The sequence below is a fragment of the Molothrus ater genome, chromosome 8 (genome assembly GCF_012460135.2).
Source record: "Molothrus ater isolate BHLD 08-10-18 breed brown headed cowbird chromosome 8, BPBGC_Mater_1.1, whole genome shotgun sequence".
NCBI lineage: Eukaryota > Metazoa > Chordata > Aves > Passeriformes > Icteridae > Molothrus > Molothrus ater.
Window position 1 is genome coordinate 24,189,640 of NC_050485.2, and position 17,203 is coordinate 24,206,842.

The following is a 17,203-nucleotide window of genomic DNA, read 5'->3' on the forward strand; positions in this document are numbered from 1 at the left end:
ACAGAGAAACCCTTAACTATGGAAGCAATTCCTAAAAGCCTGGTTTGAATGTCAAGAACAAAGAACTTTATCTAATTTATGGGCATTTTGAAAACTTTTAACAGCAATAAATTAAGTTTGCATACATTTTTCATTTCAGATTGACTTATTAAGGCTTTTCTCCCTAAAAAGGAAAGGGAAGAAAATGGGCCAAAAAGATGATCTTAAGTATACAGACACATCTGCTTGAAGGTTTTTCAGTACTGACACAATGTGTGGAAATGACAAGAATTAGAAAGCTGGGTTTGAATGGGTCAACTCCAAAGATGCATTTTTCAGACACCTCTGAATCCTGAACGGTGAGCACTCGCTCTGGCATCTCATCATCTGTAAGGCCTGGCTCCCACAATTCCACTTGAAGGTCAAGCTGCTCCAAGATTTCTTGGATCTTCAGGTTTCTTTCTTTCACTCGTGCTATCTCCTGCTCCTTTTTTTGTAAAACTATGTTAAATTCCTCATTAAAAGCAGCCTTCACTTTGTAAATGACATCCTGGAATACCAAAAAAGGAAACAGTACTGTCACATCCATCCATGTTTATATACTAATCCTCAAGTACTCCTCAAGCCATCAGAATCATGAATGTATTTGTGTGTGTGACAAGGAAATAAATGGTAAAACCTTTTTGTGAAAATTGTAAGCAGAGAGTTCAAGTTTGTTAAAAGTACTTAGGCAGATGATCTCTTTTTTCTTTTTTTTTTTTTCCTAGAAATTTTTATTCATTTTCTTCTATACATTTGGCATTTAAGAAAGAGTCTGAAAGAAACATGCTGCTGGCAAAGCTAGATAAAAAATTAGCCTCCTCTATTTGCTTTTTTTTTGGCCCTCTCCAGGTGACAGAAGGAGGAGCTTCAAAGAAAAAAACATATGACCTGTAAATCTAGAGACTGTAAATCACAGGTGCAGGGAGGCAGAGCAAAGGATATACATTCCTGATGCAACCTGCAGTTTCAATATGCTTGCATGTAAGTAAAATGTGCCCATTAAACAAAAAACATTGGAAACTGACTTTTTAAGAACACCTCAGACCTTATAATCATCTAAAAAAAGCATGTATTCTTAGTGGATAAATTCTTCTTTTAGCATAAAGAATTGATCTCAACAAAGAAAAGTAGAACTTTACAGAGGGTAAAGCATGTCTCTCTTACTGTGTCAATTTACTAAAATGCGCCGTGAAAAGGATACAGATACCCTGAAACTGGATAACCAATTTCATAAAATCTTGTTCTTGCACACCCAAGCTGGCAAAGCCACAGCAGTATGTGCATGTATCAGCCTTTGTCTGTGACTGGTGCAAAAGCCAACAGATCCATGAGTGTCACTGCAGTAGGACAGGTTTCAGAAGATATCACCTTCAATAATATTGTCTGATGGAGTTTCTGCTCCTTTGTGTGCAGGTCACACTGGTGGTATAGGATAGATGTGTTCCCACCATACTGAGAGCTCAGACTTCCATTGAGGCAGAGAGGTGCACCATTATTAGCCACTTCTCCTGCTGCCCTCTCTCCTTCTTCCTCAGATAAAGCAGTCTCAGAGTCAAGATTTTTCTTCTGAGCCTGCACATCAGAAACATGGCAACTGTGTTAAGTTTGTACACGATCCAGTGGCACACAATGAAGAAAATTCTAGAGGTTATATTCTTCAATTAACTCAGTGATCAAAATAATACAAGTTGAAATTATCATATCTGGAATACTGGGTCCATTTGTAGGTTCCCGAGTACAACACTGGGAATACTGAAATAAGTCCAGTGATAGAGCATTAATATCAGTAAAGATTTTAAACGTTCTATATGTGAGGACAGACTGAAAGAACTGGAATGGTCTACCCTCAGGAGAAGGCTTGGGGGGTTCTTTTTCCTGTGGAGGTTGTCAAACATGAGAAAAGGTAGCCCAGAGAGCTTATGGATTCTTTCACCATGGAGATATTGCAAGCCTCACTGGGCATAGCCCTGACTAAATGCTCTAGGAATGCTGGACTAGATAACTTCCAAAGGGCTCTTCTAACCTCAGCTATTCTGTGATTATTTAAGACTAATACTTTTTTTTTAAACAACATTTCACCTTTATTTATGTATTTAAATTTTTTGGTCAACTTCTAGAGCAAGAAAATGGGCCTTAGGAATGTAACTAGATAAAGAAGTGATAAAATGCCAGCTGAGAAGATCATGATCTGTACCTGAAGATCAGCTGTCTGCTTTAACTGGAGAACTTCATTCAAAGTTTCCAGCTCTTCTTTACTACGTTCCTTCAGTGGAAAATTCCTCACTTCACAGTCCGTATGGAAGCACTGCTCAAATTTAAAATAAAAAAACCCAAAGTAAGAAGTTCTTAATGCTTCTATCAGTTCATTTGTTCAATACCTGAATGCTAAACAGTTACAGACTGCTTCAAATCAGGAATAAAACTGAGGATCAATTAGTACAGACAATGTATTAAATACGTTGTATTTAATACATTGCTTTGTGATGTTTCCATCTTCTTCTGTCACCTGTGCATTAAAATTGTATTTTAAAATATAATCCATGGGTGTGGTCTCTTTATCCATCTTCATTCACAGAATTAAACCAGAACTAGCTTGTTTGTTTTTTTTGTAAAATGACTTGGTCTTTCACTACCCTTGGGATAAATCAGTTTGACTCATCTGTCTCTATTTAAAATAGGCAAAATCAGGGGTAAATTTTGCCTTTGTGTTCTCTGTAGCCGAAGTCATATGGCCTGACAAAGAAAAATAGTATTTACTTCTCCTTTTAGCAATAATGTATAAATATATTGTCTGAGATCAAGGAATTAGAGTTCCCTCTTTGCTTATCAGGACTACTTTCCACTTTAGAAGGTAAAATCCATCAGGTTCAGACAAAATTAACAGAATAAAAGATTTCCCCAAGCCTTGGGAAGGAGTGAAGTTTTTCCCACACCATAAGCAAATCAGAAATGTGTTATTTTGTCTCTGTACCTTAAGGAATAAATAAACTACTGCAGAAAATGTCTTAGAAAGCAGAGGTTACCTTAACTGCACGTTCTTTTACACACATGTTATCCCAGCACTCAAATTTGATTAAATCCTGCAAATAGCAGTAGGATAAAATCTCCATCTCAATCTCCCTCCTCGCCTTTCAAGACAAAGAAGAGAAAATAACAAGATGTGGTGCAAAGTAACAAAATATGGACAATTTGCACTGAGTTACTGAAAGAAGACTAACAAATGAAATGAATTATCAATATTTCATCATCTTAGACTTTCACTGCTATCTTCTCCAAAAACTATCTGCATAGTACTGAAGGCATCATTTTCTAGAAGAAAAGCATTCTAGAACTTAAGCAACAATCCCAAGGCCACAGTGTGAGATTTATAGTTTCTGGCATAAATCATATTCTAATTTGCCTTGTCTGCCTCAGCAGTTTCACCTGCTTGCAAAAGTGACTTCAAATACTTTTCTGGTTTTCTGCTTCTCAGCAGTGAACAGCAACTTTGAGCTAATCTTCTGTTATTTAATAGCTTTTCTCCTTTCCACTGATAGTTTTAAAATGTTCCCCCATTCTGCCATACCCTGGCCACATCTTCTTCAGCCTCTGCTTGCACTTGTTCCTGTTCTTCTAAATCCAGGTTGAACTCCCAGTGCTCAAGTTTCTCAATGTCTGGCACCTGCTCATTTTCATGCATCATTTTCTGAATCTGTTTAAAAAGAAAAAAGGAATAAAAAGTAATTTGAATGTGAATAGAGGAACTGCTATTTTTAACTTGATATCAGAGAAAATTATTTTAATTACCTGCAGTTTTAACTGCCTTATGGGAAGAAACAGAAGAAAAAGGAGAGGACAGTCTTTTTTATAATGGAAGGTTGTTAGACAGGCAGAAATTAGCTTGCTGAGGGGGCAGATAACTCAAGTGATGAGGCTGGCACAAAATATTCATTTGGAGCAAGGGAAAATGAGAAGCAGACAGTAGCTCCTGGCAGTTTCAGCACTGGTCCCTGAAGAAGCACATCTCTTTAATACCTGTCTGCTCAGAGTCTATGACAAAAATGTAACTGAGCACTAGAGCTCACAGCCATAAAGGAAGTGTTCTTGTAAACAAAACTGGGAAGCTGAGCCATTACCCTGGTAAGAAACTCACAGTTTCACGCAGCTTTCTAATTCCCATTTGCAGCTCTTCCTTCTGGTTAGCAAACCTCAGAGTCTCTTCTCTCATAACCTGACATACAACAAATGCGTTGTTGAAAGGCAAAAAAAAAAAAAAAAAAAGGCAAGAGAAAAAGAAATCAGAAGTAATCTAAAGGAACATTATCTGTACAGAAAATAAAATGCCAGAGGGGTTAATAACTGAAACAGACACAACCCTAATTCAATAGGATGATCCTCAGAATTGCACAAGAGAAAACAGATTTTACAGCCAGGTCACATTGTAAACTGGTTGTACGGCAATAGCACTTGAAAAAAAGACAACACTAAAGAAAGATGTAATTACAACTGCAATGCTTACAGACACATTAAACTGCATAAAGCCTATTCCCAGAATTTTTTAATCCTTAGATTTTTCATTGTGGAAAATTTTCACTGTTTTCATTTTTCATTGAGTAACCTGCTTGGTTTCTGGTAACAATCTTCTTGACAACTTTTTGACATATGGTATAAAAAGTCTTTTAAGTTTCTAAAATAAGTGACTTTGTCAGGCTTTTTTCCCCCTTGTTTTTATTTGCCTTTTTTTTTTTTTTTGGTATACTCCTTGTATAGAACTGTTCTTCTGGTCTTCAGAGCTCCTATTGTGCTAGGCACTTTCTCTGATGTGTTTATAACCTTGGCATTTGGCCTAGAATTTCTACAAGTCTAGATCACAATGGTTAAAGAAAGGGTCACATGTGAGAAAAGCTTTTGAAACTAGATGTGTTTACAGCAAATACTTTGGTACCCCAAGTGATTAGTGACCCTTGAAAACTCTGGCTTTGATTAATACTTTACATCTGATTAATGTTTTTTGAAAGTACCTTCTGTATTTTCTGGCCTATCCATGTCATGCCATCAGTATCTGTGACGTCTCCATCTTCTTCTGTCACCTGTGCATGAAATGATTTCAGTGGTGCCTCCTGATGTTTATATTATGGATATAAACATCTAGCTCAGGTACTACTATAAGAGTGAGTGAAAGAAATATGGAAATGAAAGAAAAAGTGGACTCTCACTAGAAACACCACCACCCACCACCAAGTTAGAGGGTGCTACAATTTTGTTGCCTAACTAGTCCCCAGATCTAATCCTGCAAACTCTTGCTATTATGCACAGCCTTTTGACTGAAATGATTGACTGGACTCTGTAATCTCTGTAATCCCTATTTTGATTGGTTTCAATGAAAAACCATACAATTAGTAACACACAATGTATAGCAGTAACATCTTACTGGGAAGGACATGTAACTTCACATGAGGAGAAACTGACTTTCACTGAGTTTTCTGTGGCTCAGGAAACCAAGTGAAACTCAAGATGTGAATGTCATCTTCACATAAATATCCTATTTCTTTGATAGTACTCTTTCACAAAGTACTATTTAGGCATATTCAGCCTATCCTCAAGGGTATTCTTCCATTTTAACAAAAGGATCAGTGTATTAAGGACAATTTTTATCATGTAAAATTTTAGGATAATGATCAAACTTTTTCCCCCCCCCATAAAAATAAAGAAAGCACTTGTAATTTCTTTACTGAAAGAGATTTTGATGTGGATTCTGGGTCAAAATTCCATTCTGCCATAGATTTTAAAACAGAGTTTTCAACTGAAGTAGACTTGTTCAGTATATCACGTAGAGATTGCCAGTAAAGAGCAGCTTTTTCAGCTTCAGTTTTCTTTATCTCCCTGGTAAACAGAAAGGAAACTTTTGTAAAACAGATGTATTTTTTGTATATTATGAAAAAGGACAAAGTATTAAATATTCTTTATAACATAATTATAAACTTGTTAAAAATGCATATTCAATATTTTTGTATTGTTTGAGTTCTAGAATTGCACAGAAATAAAAATTCTGAAAGATGGATTACTCATATTAGAAATATTGCTCTGACAGAGTCATCTTTATTAATCTACCTGAACACTTATTTTCCTGCAGGAAAGCTGTACTTTCAAGTGCCTCTTACTCCTAATGTCTGCTAAGAGCTCTCTACAGCCACAGTAGAATTTCCATTAAAGCTGTGATGTCTCCTTTTCGCTGAGTTAAAATAGTATCTCAGATTACAACCCTTACATGCCCAGAAAGCCCTTTCCAGAGCTGATGTGAGAATGATAAGGGGTATCAGGTTATGTTTAGTAAGTCCAAGTGCCAAGTCCTGCATTTGGCCACAATAACCCCCTGCAGTGTTACAGGCTGGGGATGGTGTGGCTGGACAGTGCCCAGGCAGAAAGGGACCAGGGGTGCTGCTTGACATGAACATGAGCCAGCAGTGTGCCCTGGTGGCCAGAAAAGCCAATGGCATCCTGGCCTGGATCAGGAATAGTGTGGCCAGCAGGAGCAGGGAGGTCATTCTGCCCCTGTTCTCAGCCCTGGTGAGGCCACACCTTGAGTGCTGTGTCCAGCTCTGGCCCCTCAGTTTGGGAAGGACCTTGAGACGCTCGAGTGCGCCCAGAGGAGGCGACAAGGCTGGAGAGGGGCTGGGAACACAAACCCTGTGAGGAACCACTGAGGGAGCTGGGGGGCCTCAGCCTGGAGGAAAGGAGACTCAGAGGGTGACCTTATCACCCTCTACAACTCCCTGAAAGGTGGTTGTTAGCCAGGGATTGGTCTCTTTCCCCAGGCAGCAACTGATAGAACCAGAGGACACAGTCTCAAGCTGCACCAAGGGAAATATAGGTTGGATATTAGGAAAAAGTTTTTATGGAAAGAATGATAAAGTGCTGGAATGACCTGCCCAGGGAGGTGGTGGAGTCACCATCCCTGGATGTGTTGAAAAATGATTAGATGTGGCACTCAGTGCCATGGTTTAGGGCATGGGTTGGACTTGATGATCTTGAAGGTCTCTTCCAACCCAGTGATTCTGTGATTCTGTAATAATTCTCAGAAGATACTCCTGTATGTTCTGCTGCAATCAGACCCAGAGTGTAAGACTTTTCCTGAGCTAGGGAGGTCAGGCTGACTCAAAAGGTGAAAGGAATGATTTTATTGCTATCCAATTCTTCTCCTTACTTTGACACTAGGAAAAAGAAGTCTAGAATCACAAGCAGAGGCAAAAATTTATCAGGATACAAGAAAAGACACAATCAATATTAGTCTGCCACTTTATACATACTTCCACTTCAGACACACCAGGGCACAATCATTTTCACCGTTAACTAGGATGAAATTGCCATCCAGGGAGAATACCACGGATCTGATTCCCCCTCCTTGATATGAGTGACAATGGTTTTGAGCAACATCCTAGAGAAGTCATAGAAGCAGTATCAGCAAATATGTTTTTATAATGGAATATGTCTTTAAAATATTTTTATTACTTAAATAATATTTAAATGTTTCTTTAGTTTTAGATAAAATTCAATCCAAAATGGCAGTACAAAGTACATAAAATACTAAGGTTTTTAAGTTTAAAAGGTTTGACTACACATGGGACAAGTTTGTAGTATATTGATTTTGCAGGAGGTGAGAACAGTAGCAAAATTATCTATGCTAAAATTTACTGAAGAAGGAAGTAAGTGGTCTGTATGCTTTTTTTATGTATACACACTCATTATAAAAATAATTGTCTTGTATAATGCTATGCCAGTTCATTTTCAACATAAATTTTTCTCACACACCTTCTATTCAAGTGAGGAAAAGTTTACAGTTCAAGGAAGTAATTTTCACACTTTTGTCTAACATAAATCAAACAAAGCCTGTGCCCAGACGCCCACCTACCAGAGTAGAAGTATTGTAGATAAACAAAACACCATCCTTGGCTGCTGCTGCCAGCCACTGGCTGTTGGGTGATAAACAGAGCAAACCTGATCCAAACTGTTTGCTAGGAATCGTCTGCTCTGATGAAAATATTGTTGGACCTCCAAATGTAGCCTGCCAAACAAGCAGAAGGTTAGCAGCAGTTCAGATGATATCTATGCCAGTTTGAGAAAATTAATGACAGGTTTGTGGGTTACCACATGCAGTGCAGTTTAAACTGTTGTTGGATTACTGAGCTGAGGAAGTAGTGCCATTGCTGTGCTGCTGATTGCCTCTCATCTCTGCAAAAGGGTCTGGGTTCAGTACGTTCGAGCCTGAATTTCTTGGCTTAGAAAGGATGGGACATGTCTAGGAGGAATCTGACCTTAGAATTCACCTTTTTACCTGCCTTGACTCAAACTCTGGGAGACCTATGAGCTGCAGAGAGCTGCAGCTCTCAGCAGGCAGTGAGAGTGGCTTCCCAAAACCCCCACTGCTTCCTTGTGAGGCTGGGCTGGGATTGCATTTGAGAGTTCTGGGCTGATGTTGGCTCAGTCCCTTCAAGAGCTGCATGTCATCAGAGCAGACTGCACAAACCCACAGCTCCAGCACAGAAGCCACTTTTAAGTGCCTGCAAGCTGTGTGGATTTTAAGAACCAAATAATAGAACAAGGACATTATTTTTGCCAGTTTTCTGAGCAAGTGGTAGGATACTGAAAGTTGATGAGTACGTATGGAGTAGGTATTTTGACCAGAGAGACGATTTCTTTAAGATAATATCCTGCTATATTAATTTCATCTGCAGCCTTTGTTTTTATTTAGCTGGTATTTAACCACCACCCAAAATAATGCAACTTCAGAGAATTACCCCTTCAGAGAGGTGGTATTTACAGATGAGAGGTGCACAGGAGCAGTAGCCATACACAATGCTATTCTTCAGTCTGACTGCTGAGCTCAAAGGGTAATCCAGATCATATTGCTTCTTTTTCAGGTCACTAGCATTAAACATTCCTTGTTCATTCACATACTTATCATTATCTAAAAGATTGACAAAAGAAAGAGAGAGGAAGAAGAGGCATGATTACCATTAATACAGGTGCTTTGTCTATCATGTAGTTATGAAAATGATCCTCAGCAAGGAGTGAGCATGAGGTGAGTTTTTAGGGAAGTGACTGGAAATTAATTAGTACTTAGATTTAACACCAGCTCAGTGAGTTGTGCTGGTGCAGGACACTGCAGTGAAGCAGAGCAATAGCTCTACTGGCTCTAAAGAAGTACTGGAAACAGTTTAACCACCATGATGTGACTATTTGCATGCACTAATTTACTCTGCTTCTTGAGTATTACGTCAACATAATTAGTGCTAATTAGTTTGCATGCAGGCTCATGTCCCCACTGCCTTCATCTAGAACTTGTTTTAGGAATCTCTGCCATGAGGAACACACAGCCTGGGTGGTATTGGTTAAAGCACTGCAGTTCACATCTTCAAAAGGGCATTTTATTTGTTGAGAAAATTAATATATTTTATTAGTTAATAAAAGTTAGTAATATAAAGGTAATATATTTTATTAATTCCCTAATTTGAGCTTTAAAGGGACACCAGAAATTAAGACTGACAAGGCACCTGATATAAAACAGAAATGAAGACAATAACTGTAGCTCTTCAGCAGCTTTGAAAATAAAGCCCCATTTTATATATCTAAACACAGGTACAAAAATAAGTCCAAAATTAGTGAATATTTAAAGAAAATACTAACTTTGTTGAAAACTACAAAGCTACTTTTTGAAAAGTTTGTAAAATGTAAGGCCTTTTAAAAATTAAATGTAAATAACTTGAAAATCTGACACTAGCCTTAATTGCCCTAGAACATGTAAGTATCTATTTCAATTTTTACCTGTTATCATTTCTGAAGACAGATGAAAAATTTCCAGTCTTGCTTGTTGGACCTCTGCTACATTAAGAAGTACCATCACTTTAACTAAGTCATGCTTTAAGTCAGGAGTTACAGAAAGATGGAGCACTTCATCTTCCAGTACTGAAGCAGGTAAGGAACATCAATGGGAATTGTTACTGTGGCATGGTAACATTGTTTTTATTAAAATATCCTGTGACAAAAAATGAGACTCCTGAGAACACAGCTCAGGAGTGCTGCATGCACTCAACTCCCCTTGAGGCACTGGGTACTGGGAATCCCTAAACGACAGCACATCATTATTACATTAAATAGTCAAATCTAAATTTACCTCAAGCTTGAATTGTAGCAATTTTGAGGCTATCTGCTGATAACTGCCAGATAAAGAACAGGAAAACTCTCCTCTAACAAACCCTCAATGAGAATATAATCAGGCAAATTGCATAAGTTATTATGGAGATATAGTTCTGTTTGCTAAACCAATTAAAATGATAAAATAATGTTCTTTACACTTAAAATTATGGTGAAGATCTATACACACAGATATGATCTGTAAGAATAATGCTTTTGGAAAAATAAATTCACAATTTCCAATTTTTTTCTTGTGAGTTAAAATTCATCATATTTTATTCCTCACTATCAATCATCAAAGCTGACAATTTCAGCAGTTCCCATGTAAAAGATGGTAGAAATTTGGTCTGTGGTAGAAATTCGAAATAGGAGATTGCATACAATGATTATAACCTACAGTATTTTAGTCCAAATTCTCACAAAGTTCTTTAGTTCTTTGCCATCACAAATAATTTTATGCTGAAGCTGTGATCAGTTTGTCAGTTAGTCCATTCTTTTCCCTGTGAATTATACATACTCTGAAAGAAAGGTAATATTGGTACATTTGCTAACTAAAATTACAAAGGGGAAAACAAAAGCAAAAACCAAAACCCACAACCAAACCCTCCAAAACAAAAAACCCCAAAAAGAACTCTGGCCCTTAGAAAATAGGTGGGAAGAATATGTTTAGTCCTCCAAGAAAATAAATAGAAAGTGAATGGCTTAGGCTGAATTACAAGTATACTTTAAATGCATAAAATAGAGAAAAGAAAATGTAATTAATATTGTTATATGTATTACCTGTATATCCCAGAACCTGGAATAATTTTGATGGACGAGCATCTAGAATAAAGATGTGTCCTTCTGTAGCTCTTGCAATGAGGAACTGGCCAACCTGATCATAACTAGGTAAAATGCAAATCCAAGCAGAAATCAATTCAATACAGTCAATAAAAAGTGTCAAGTAATTTCACTCCCATAACTTGCCTGAATGCATTAACATAAATTTCAGCTCTGGGTTTACAGTTTAGGGTCAGATATAAAGCTCAGTACTATGAGTGCAGTTTCTAATTGAGTGAGAGGTCAATTTAAAGTTGATCATACTCCACAGCAGTCTGCATTAACAACTTTGTTACATCAAAATTTCTTTTACATTCACTTTTTTGGAAATAAAACTATTACACAGATCTTGACATTATTTTGAAAAAAAAAACATTTTTGCATTGATTTAATTTTAAACAAGTTGCTTTCTGTATTTATTTTTAAATAAATAAATAAAAAAAATTTCTGTCTTAGGTAGTTGTGAAAAGGGATACATCTGGGTCTCAAATAAAAGGCAGATTTATATTAAAGTTTAAGAGTTCAAAATCCATACTCCACTTTTGCAAAGTAGAGTAAAATACTCTCAGATTTTTCAATAATTGCTGGGGGGGGGCAGAGAAACCCAACCAACAAAAAACCCTACCCAAACACAAAAAGCCTTTTAGATAACTATAGCTACTTACAAGAGGACTGGTAATCTCCAGAATTTGAAGTAAATGAGTAATTAGCAATGGTAACAAAAATCCACCATATAGAAAGAGATGACCAAAAGGCTTAAACTAAACTTCACAAAACCTTAAATCTGTATTCAGTGAGAAATAACCCTCTAAAGTGAGATACATGGAATTGTGCATAATTACTGCATATGGTGATTTTTCAGAAAGGATCTTATACATCAGTATCTTCTGTGTTCGGTTAAACCTTCTTAAAATACAGATTTATTACATTTCTCTCATATAAATCCTGCTACTGCCTCTTGCAAGCAGTGCAGAATATGCTGAAAATCGTAGAAGCTATTAAAATATTTTAATTTTTTATTTGTAGAATAAAAAACTAAATTTTTTTTGTTCAACTAATATCATTACTCCAGGAATAAATTGACAATATCTCTACCCTACTACATACTTACTGCAAAGACAGCACTGGAAGTTTGGAAAGAAAAATTCTGTGAACAACCCGTGGAGCTTCAGCTTTGGTTACATCAAGGAAATAGATTTGACCTCTTTGGGTCCCTACAGCAACACTCTTGGAGGAGGGACTGCAAGCCATAGAAGTTGCCTAGTTGAGAAGTAGAAGATACTTAACAATTCAACATATTTTTATATATTATGCTATTTGCTAGCATGCAATTTCCTTTGCTATTTAAAAGTCCCTAAAATTTGAAGAAGAAACCACAAGTGGTTTATTTAAAAAACATGTTTTTAACAAAGAAAGTATTTAGAGACATAATGGAAATTTTATCTATGCTTTGTAGCTACACATCAAAACTTAATTCTGTTCTTTACAGAGAAAAAAACAACCATTATATCCACTCTCCAGATTTTAAGTGAAAGAAGTTTCATCTAAATAAAACAGTGAGTGCACTGTTGTGTGTATAGCTGTTATAGAAAGGGGTTTTTTTCTTTACTATGTCAGATTTCAGGGTCTGAATGCATCTTAAATCAGGACAAAGTATTAACAGTTTGAAATACTTTTATCAATTCAATTCTTAAAACCTGTTTTTCATTATCAGTCAAGGCATTTAGCTTTTATACTTTCGAAACTTTTCTGTTACTCATTAAAAAAAAAAAAAGTAATACCATAAAAATTTAGATATTTTTACAAAGATATGCTGAAAGATGCATCATGAGGACATTTGGCTGAAATGTTTCCTCTTTGAAGTCAAGATAAAAACATGACAGGATTAGCTCAAGGAAACATTCTGAAAGATAATCTATAAATCTCATTGATGGGTTGCTCAAAGACATTCATTACTGAGCTTTCCTCAGCACTGATTGATGCAAATCTGTGGAATATGATGCTATCAATTCTAAAATATAGAAAATTTTAAGTATCAGTCATGGTATAAGCTCCTGGTTACTTGTACCTCAGTACCAAGGTTTAGCTTGCTGAGGAAAGTTCCATCCTCCAAGGACCAAACTTGTACTTCACCTGAAATTGTTACAGACTGTTGAACAGAGAAAAACAGAGTCAGAAGAGGATGAAATAACCAAATAGTCTGGAAGTGACTAGTGATCTCCTACAGAATATAGATTCAAATAATCACTGAGCATGGCAGATTAAAGGTTACTTGGGATTATTTAGCTTTTCATTAAATCCAGGTGTTGCAAGGTACACCTTCTTTAGGAATACTTTCAATAACTTTTGTGCATTCCTGCAGCTTCTAGCAGAATGAGACAATTTAGGGCAAAATTTGTTACCTTGAATAATATTAGCACTCCTGCCATCCTGCCAGCAATAGAATAAACTGCTTCTAATTTTATTTGCAAAAGAAAGGCCCTGAGGAGAGGTCTCATTTTCTCACATGAAAAATGATGGGTATCAAAACAATTGAGTTCTTCCTATATCCAGGTAATTTTGTAATTCCATAATTACAAAGAGTAAGGCTTACAAGAAGTAAGGCTGGAGATCACTCAACCTTCACACTACTCATACACAGTCAGGTAAAATTTAGCATTCCCATGCTAATGGTGAACAAAGAGATTTAGCCAGCTTAATAGACTACGACCCCAAGTTTTATAGGCTGGCTACCTGGAGAATTCATGGCCTGGAAATGAATTGGTGGCTAAGATATATGTTTGCAGGAGTAAAAGACAGTGAAAAGCAAGGAATTTTTAAGAATGGACAGGTGCATGAGTAAAAGCCTTCTTTGTCCCTGGACCCAGTACAGAGGTATCTGTCAGGATGTTCCAATTTGTGCAGAGGGCTGAAAAGATCAGTAGCAATTGTTGGACAACATCAGTTCTCTGAACTGAATCCATCTTTTGCTCAGCTATCTTCCTGAACAATCTAAGTCACACAAATCAGCATCAGAACCAATACAACATAAATTTTCCAACCTGAAATCCAGTATAAGAGTTCTGACCCTTTTATACACTATAGCTGAATGAATGCCATTTGCTTCCTTAATGAGAAGTTACACAACTGTGACAAATATCAGAACAATCTGATTTCTGCAAGGCTTTTCATTTTGTGCCTTGGCAACATATTGGTCACCTGAAAAGAGCTATTATTCTATATTACAAATAATACAATTACTTACCACACAGTAGTTGTTCCCTGGAGTAAGAAAATCAGCTGCCAGAAAAGAACTGCTGGGTGCATCCAAGAGTTTGACAGCTTCTCCACTATGGGCAGGTCTGTAACTATAGACTGTCCCCTGACAAATACACAGAAATAATCCATCACTGGCATATGAAACTCTTCATTAGAAGCTTTTGAAGACTTAAAAAAACCCTCCCATCTTTCTGAGCTTCACTCTTTGAACTTTTATATTTGACTCTAATCTGAGGTAAAATGTGCCCAGTAGGATTCATCTGAGTTTAGTGGATTATATTAATTTACACTGGCTAATGTTAGTTCCTTTAGAGCACTCCAGCTAACCATATTTGCAAGAAGTTCTGTTTCTCAAACTTGCTTTCATAAAGTAATTTAAACACACCCAATTGCATGTTACTCAAGAAATCAATAAATATTCTATACCAACAGAAAACTTCATGTCTGTAGAGAGAACAACTCAACTGCAGAGTCACAGTAGGTCTGATACACCCAAGTCACACTTTTCTCCCTCTGCAGGCACACATCAAGCCTGGAATTCATGCCCAGTAGATCCATGGCTTGGACACATGAGAGACCCTGTACTCAACTGAACACACACAAGGGTTTCTGCTGGGAAATCCGAACATTAGGTACTTTACATTCCACCATCTGTAGGAGACAGTTGTTCTGTGCTTCATTAAAAGTATTTCCAATTTTCAGTAAAAACACAGAATGGACTATATTCACTTCTGATAAAATTTGTTGACTTGTGTGATTACATTAAACATTTTGTACTAAGAGTATCAGCATATTCATATAGAATCCCAGGAATATCCCATTATGTAGTGCTGTTATCTCAAATGTTGTACCTGGTCAGTGACAAGCAGCAGACTGGTGTAATCAGGAGAAAACATGAGGCTGGATATGGGCTGTGAGATATCAGCACAGATTTTTATCTCATACTGCAGATCTTTGATGTGATAAAAGATTAAAATGCCCTCCTGTGCAGAAAAGTACAAATCCACATGAGGTCTATGTCAGTTACACTGTCTGGCAAACTAAACTGCAAGATCTTCAAAAAATCACTAGAGTAGCAGAGTTTAACTGCATCCCATCACCAATGGTGTCATTTGTCTTTAGTAGGTTTAAATAAAAAGCACTCTAAAATGAGATAATAAATCTATTGAACATAAAGGTGTTCTTTAATACAATTCTTAGTGACAGTCCATGTTTGATAACAACAGATTCTCTCATTAGATAATGCTTTTGATTTCATATTGTTGTTTTTGAGACAGTGTAAGAATTTGTCTCCCACTTGAGCAGGAATGTACAATGGCATTTTCAGATTGGGTTAGATATTGAGTAAGATTTTGCACAAAATAATTTGGCAATTCTATTGGCCATTTTCTCTCCTTTCCTATTTTGTCCATCTTTCTTTTCTGTTGCTCTACAATATTCTTAAATAAAACCAGGATTGTCCTCTTTTATTTCTTTATTTGAGTACAAAAATGTAATCCTTTCACACTCTGCTTGTTTGTGTCAAGTCTTAACAAAGTAATATAGTCAACACCAGAGAGGAACTTTATGGTGCTGCAGCCCCTCACTTTTTCCTAACTCCTGTCTTTGCAGTGAACTCTGCAAACATACTCAACTTGAATGCAGATTTTCACACACTCAGAGTAAATCAAAAGCACAAAGGATGCCTTACATGTCCAGCTGCATACAGTCCCTCGTTACAAAATGCCATGGCAAGTAAAACTGGTTTTTGCAGATTGCTTGGTTTGCGACCTGAAAGCACAAAACCAACATAAAACATCAAATTTCATTTATTTGAACAATGTGTTGCAACTCCAAATCTGGGATCATTTACTATTTATTTGTGAGTAAAAGGATCACAGATTCATTTAGATTGGAAGGGATCCTAGAAGATCTCTAGTCCAACCTCCTGCTCAGCACAGAGCCGATTTCAAACTCAGAACCAAGTTCAAAGTTGAATTATGTTGCCCAGACTCATATCAGGTAAGGTTTGAATATACCCAAAATGGCAATTCCATATCTTCTCTAGGCAATTTGTCCTAATGTCCGACTACCTACACTATGAAAGTATTTATTTCCTAAAATGTACCCAGAATTCCTGTTGATGCAAACTGTGTTCTTTGGCTGTATCTTCTCTGTAACCTTTCATTGGATAGCTAAAGCAATAGTCAAATCCCTCATTTCCTTTTCTCCAGGCTGAACAAACAGTTTTCTCACACCACATTTGTATATAATGTAACAAGACTGTAACAGCCCTTGTGGAAATGTGCTGAACACTTCATCCATTCTATCTTTTTTGTACTGTGGTGCCCAAAACAAAGTGTTTGAAACAAACCCCCTAAATCCTAACTCAGATAGATGATGAGTGATTAAAGTTCTACAGAAATGCTAAAACTAAGCAGTAGGGAATGTCTTCTAGCTCCACTTATTCCAATTTAAATTAGAATGAACACAATTTTTTCCACTGTCGCTGTTTCTCCTGAGGCTTTTAATTTGGCTGTCTCTTAGCAGAAAAGCTGTTAATCTTTTGTCATGTAAACACACAGAAGATTGCCAACAATGTGTCTTGCAGAGGCCAGTGTGAGATGAGTTTTTCTAACCAGTGGCTTCCAGCTGCACTCATATATTACTACTCCCAGACATCAGCAGTGCTGCCTGAAAATCTATTAGCTTCATTTGAACATGGAAATACCTTTCTTTTTCTGCACTTCACTACGAGCATAGGACACCACATCTGCTATTTTCTGCATGAACTCTGCACAAAAGAAAACAATTTATAATGTCAACCTTGTTTGTAGATCAAAATTGCAAAACAAGTCAGTTGTATTCTACTCTATTCAACAAAAGGCCAGGTTCAGTATGCTTAATGAAAAATGTGCATTCTTCCTGAATATCTACCATTTCTGCCATCTATGCA

At 36.8% G+C, this 17,203-nt stretch overlaps 1 protein-coding gene across 1 annotated transcript in view; it reads right to left on the bottom strand.

Moving 5' to 3' along the window:
* Nucleotides 1-17,203, bottom strand: part of CFAP43 (cilia and flagella associated protein 43) — a 42,629-nt gene that overhangs the window by 12,361 nt on the left and 13,065 nt on the right. Inside the window, exons 7-25 of the mRNA XM_036386120.2 lie at nucleotides 16,979-17,041; nucleotides 15,959-16,038; nucleotides 15,120-15,251; nucleotides 14,255-14,371; nucleotides 13,079-13,159; nucleotides 12,122-12,270; nucleotides 10,972-11,075; nucleotides 9,823-9,963; nucleotides 8,796-8,965; nucleotides 7,910-8,062; nucleotides 7,308-7,435; nucleotides 5,733-5,883; nucleotides 5,022-5,090; nucleotides 4,154-4,231; nucleotides 3,587-3,712; nucleotides 3,045-3,149; nucleotides 2,216-2,326; nucleotides 1,390-1,593; nucleotides 323-529 (exon numbers count right to left, since the gene is read on the bottom strand). Of these exons, the coding sequence (XP_036242013.1) occupies nucleotides 323-529; nucleotides 1,390-1,593; nucleotides 2,216-2,326; nucleotides 3,045-3,149; nucleotides 3,587-3,712; nucleotides 4,154-4,231; nucleotides 5,022-5,090; nucleotides 5,733-5,883; nucleotides 7,308-7,435; nucleotides 7,910-8,062; nucleotides 8,796-8,965; nucleotides 9,823-9,963; nucleotides 10,972-11,075; nucleotides 12,122-12,270; nucleotides 13,079-13,159; nucleotides 14,255-14,371; nucleotides 15,120-15,251; nucleotides 15,959-16,038; nucleotides 16,979-17,041 (2,369 nt within the window). The remainder of the gene's footprint in view (nucleotides 1-322; nucleotides 530-1,389; nucleotides 1,594-2,215; nucleotides 2,327-3,044; nucleotides 3,150-3,586; nucleotides 3,713-4,153; nucleotides 4,232-5,021; nucleotides 5,091-5,732; nucleotides 5,884-7,307; nucleotides 7,436-7,909; nucleotides 8,063-8,795; nucleotides 8,966-9,822; nucleotides 9,964-10,971; nucleotides 11,076-12,121; nucleotides 12,271-13,078; nucleotides 13,160-14,254; nucleotides 14,372-15,119; nucleotides 15,252-15,958; nucleotides 16,039-16,978; nucleotides 17,042-17,203) is intronic.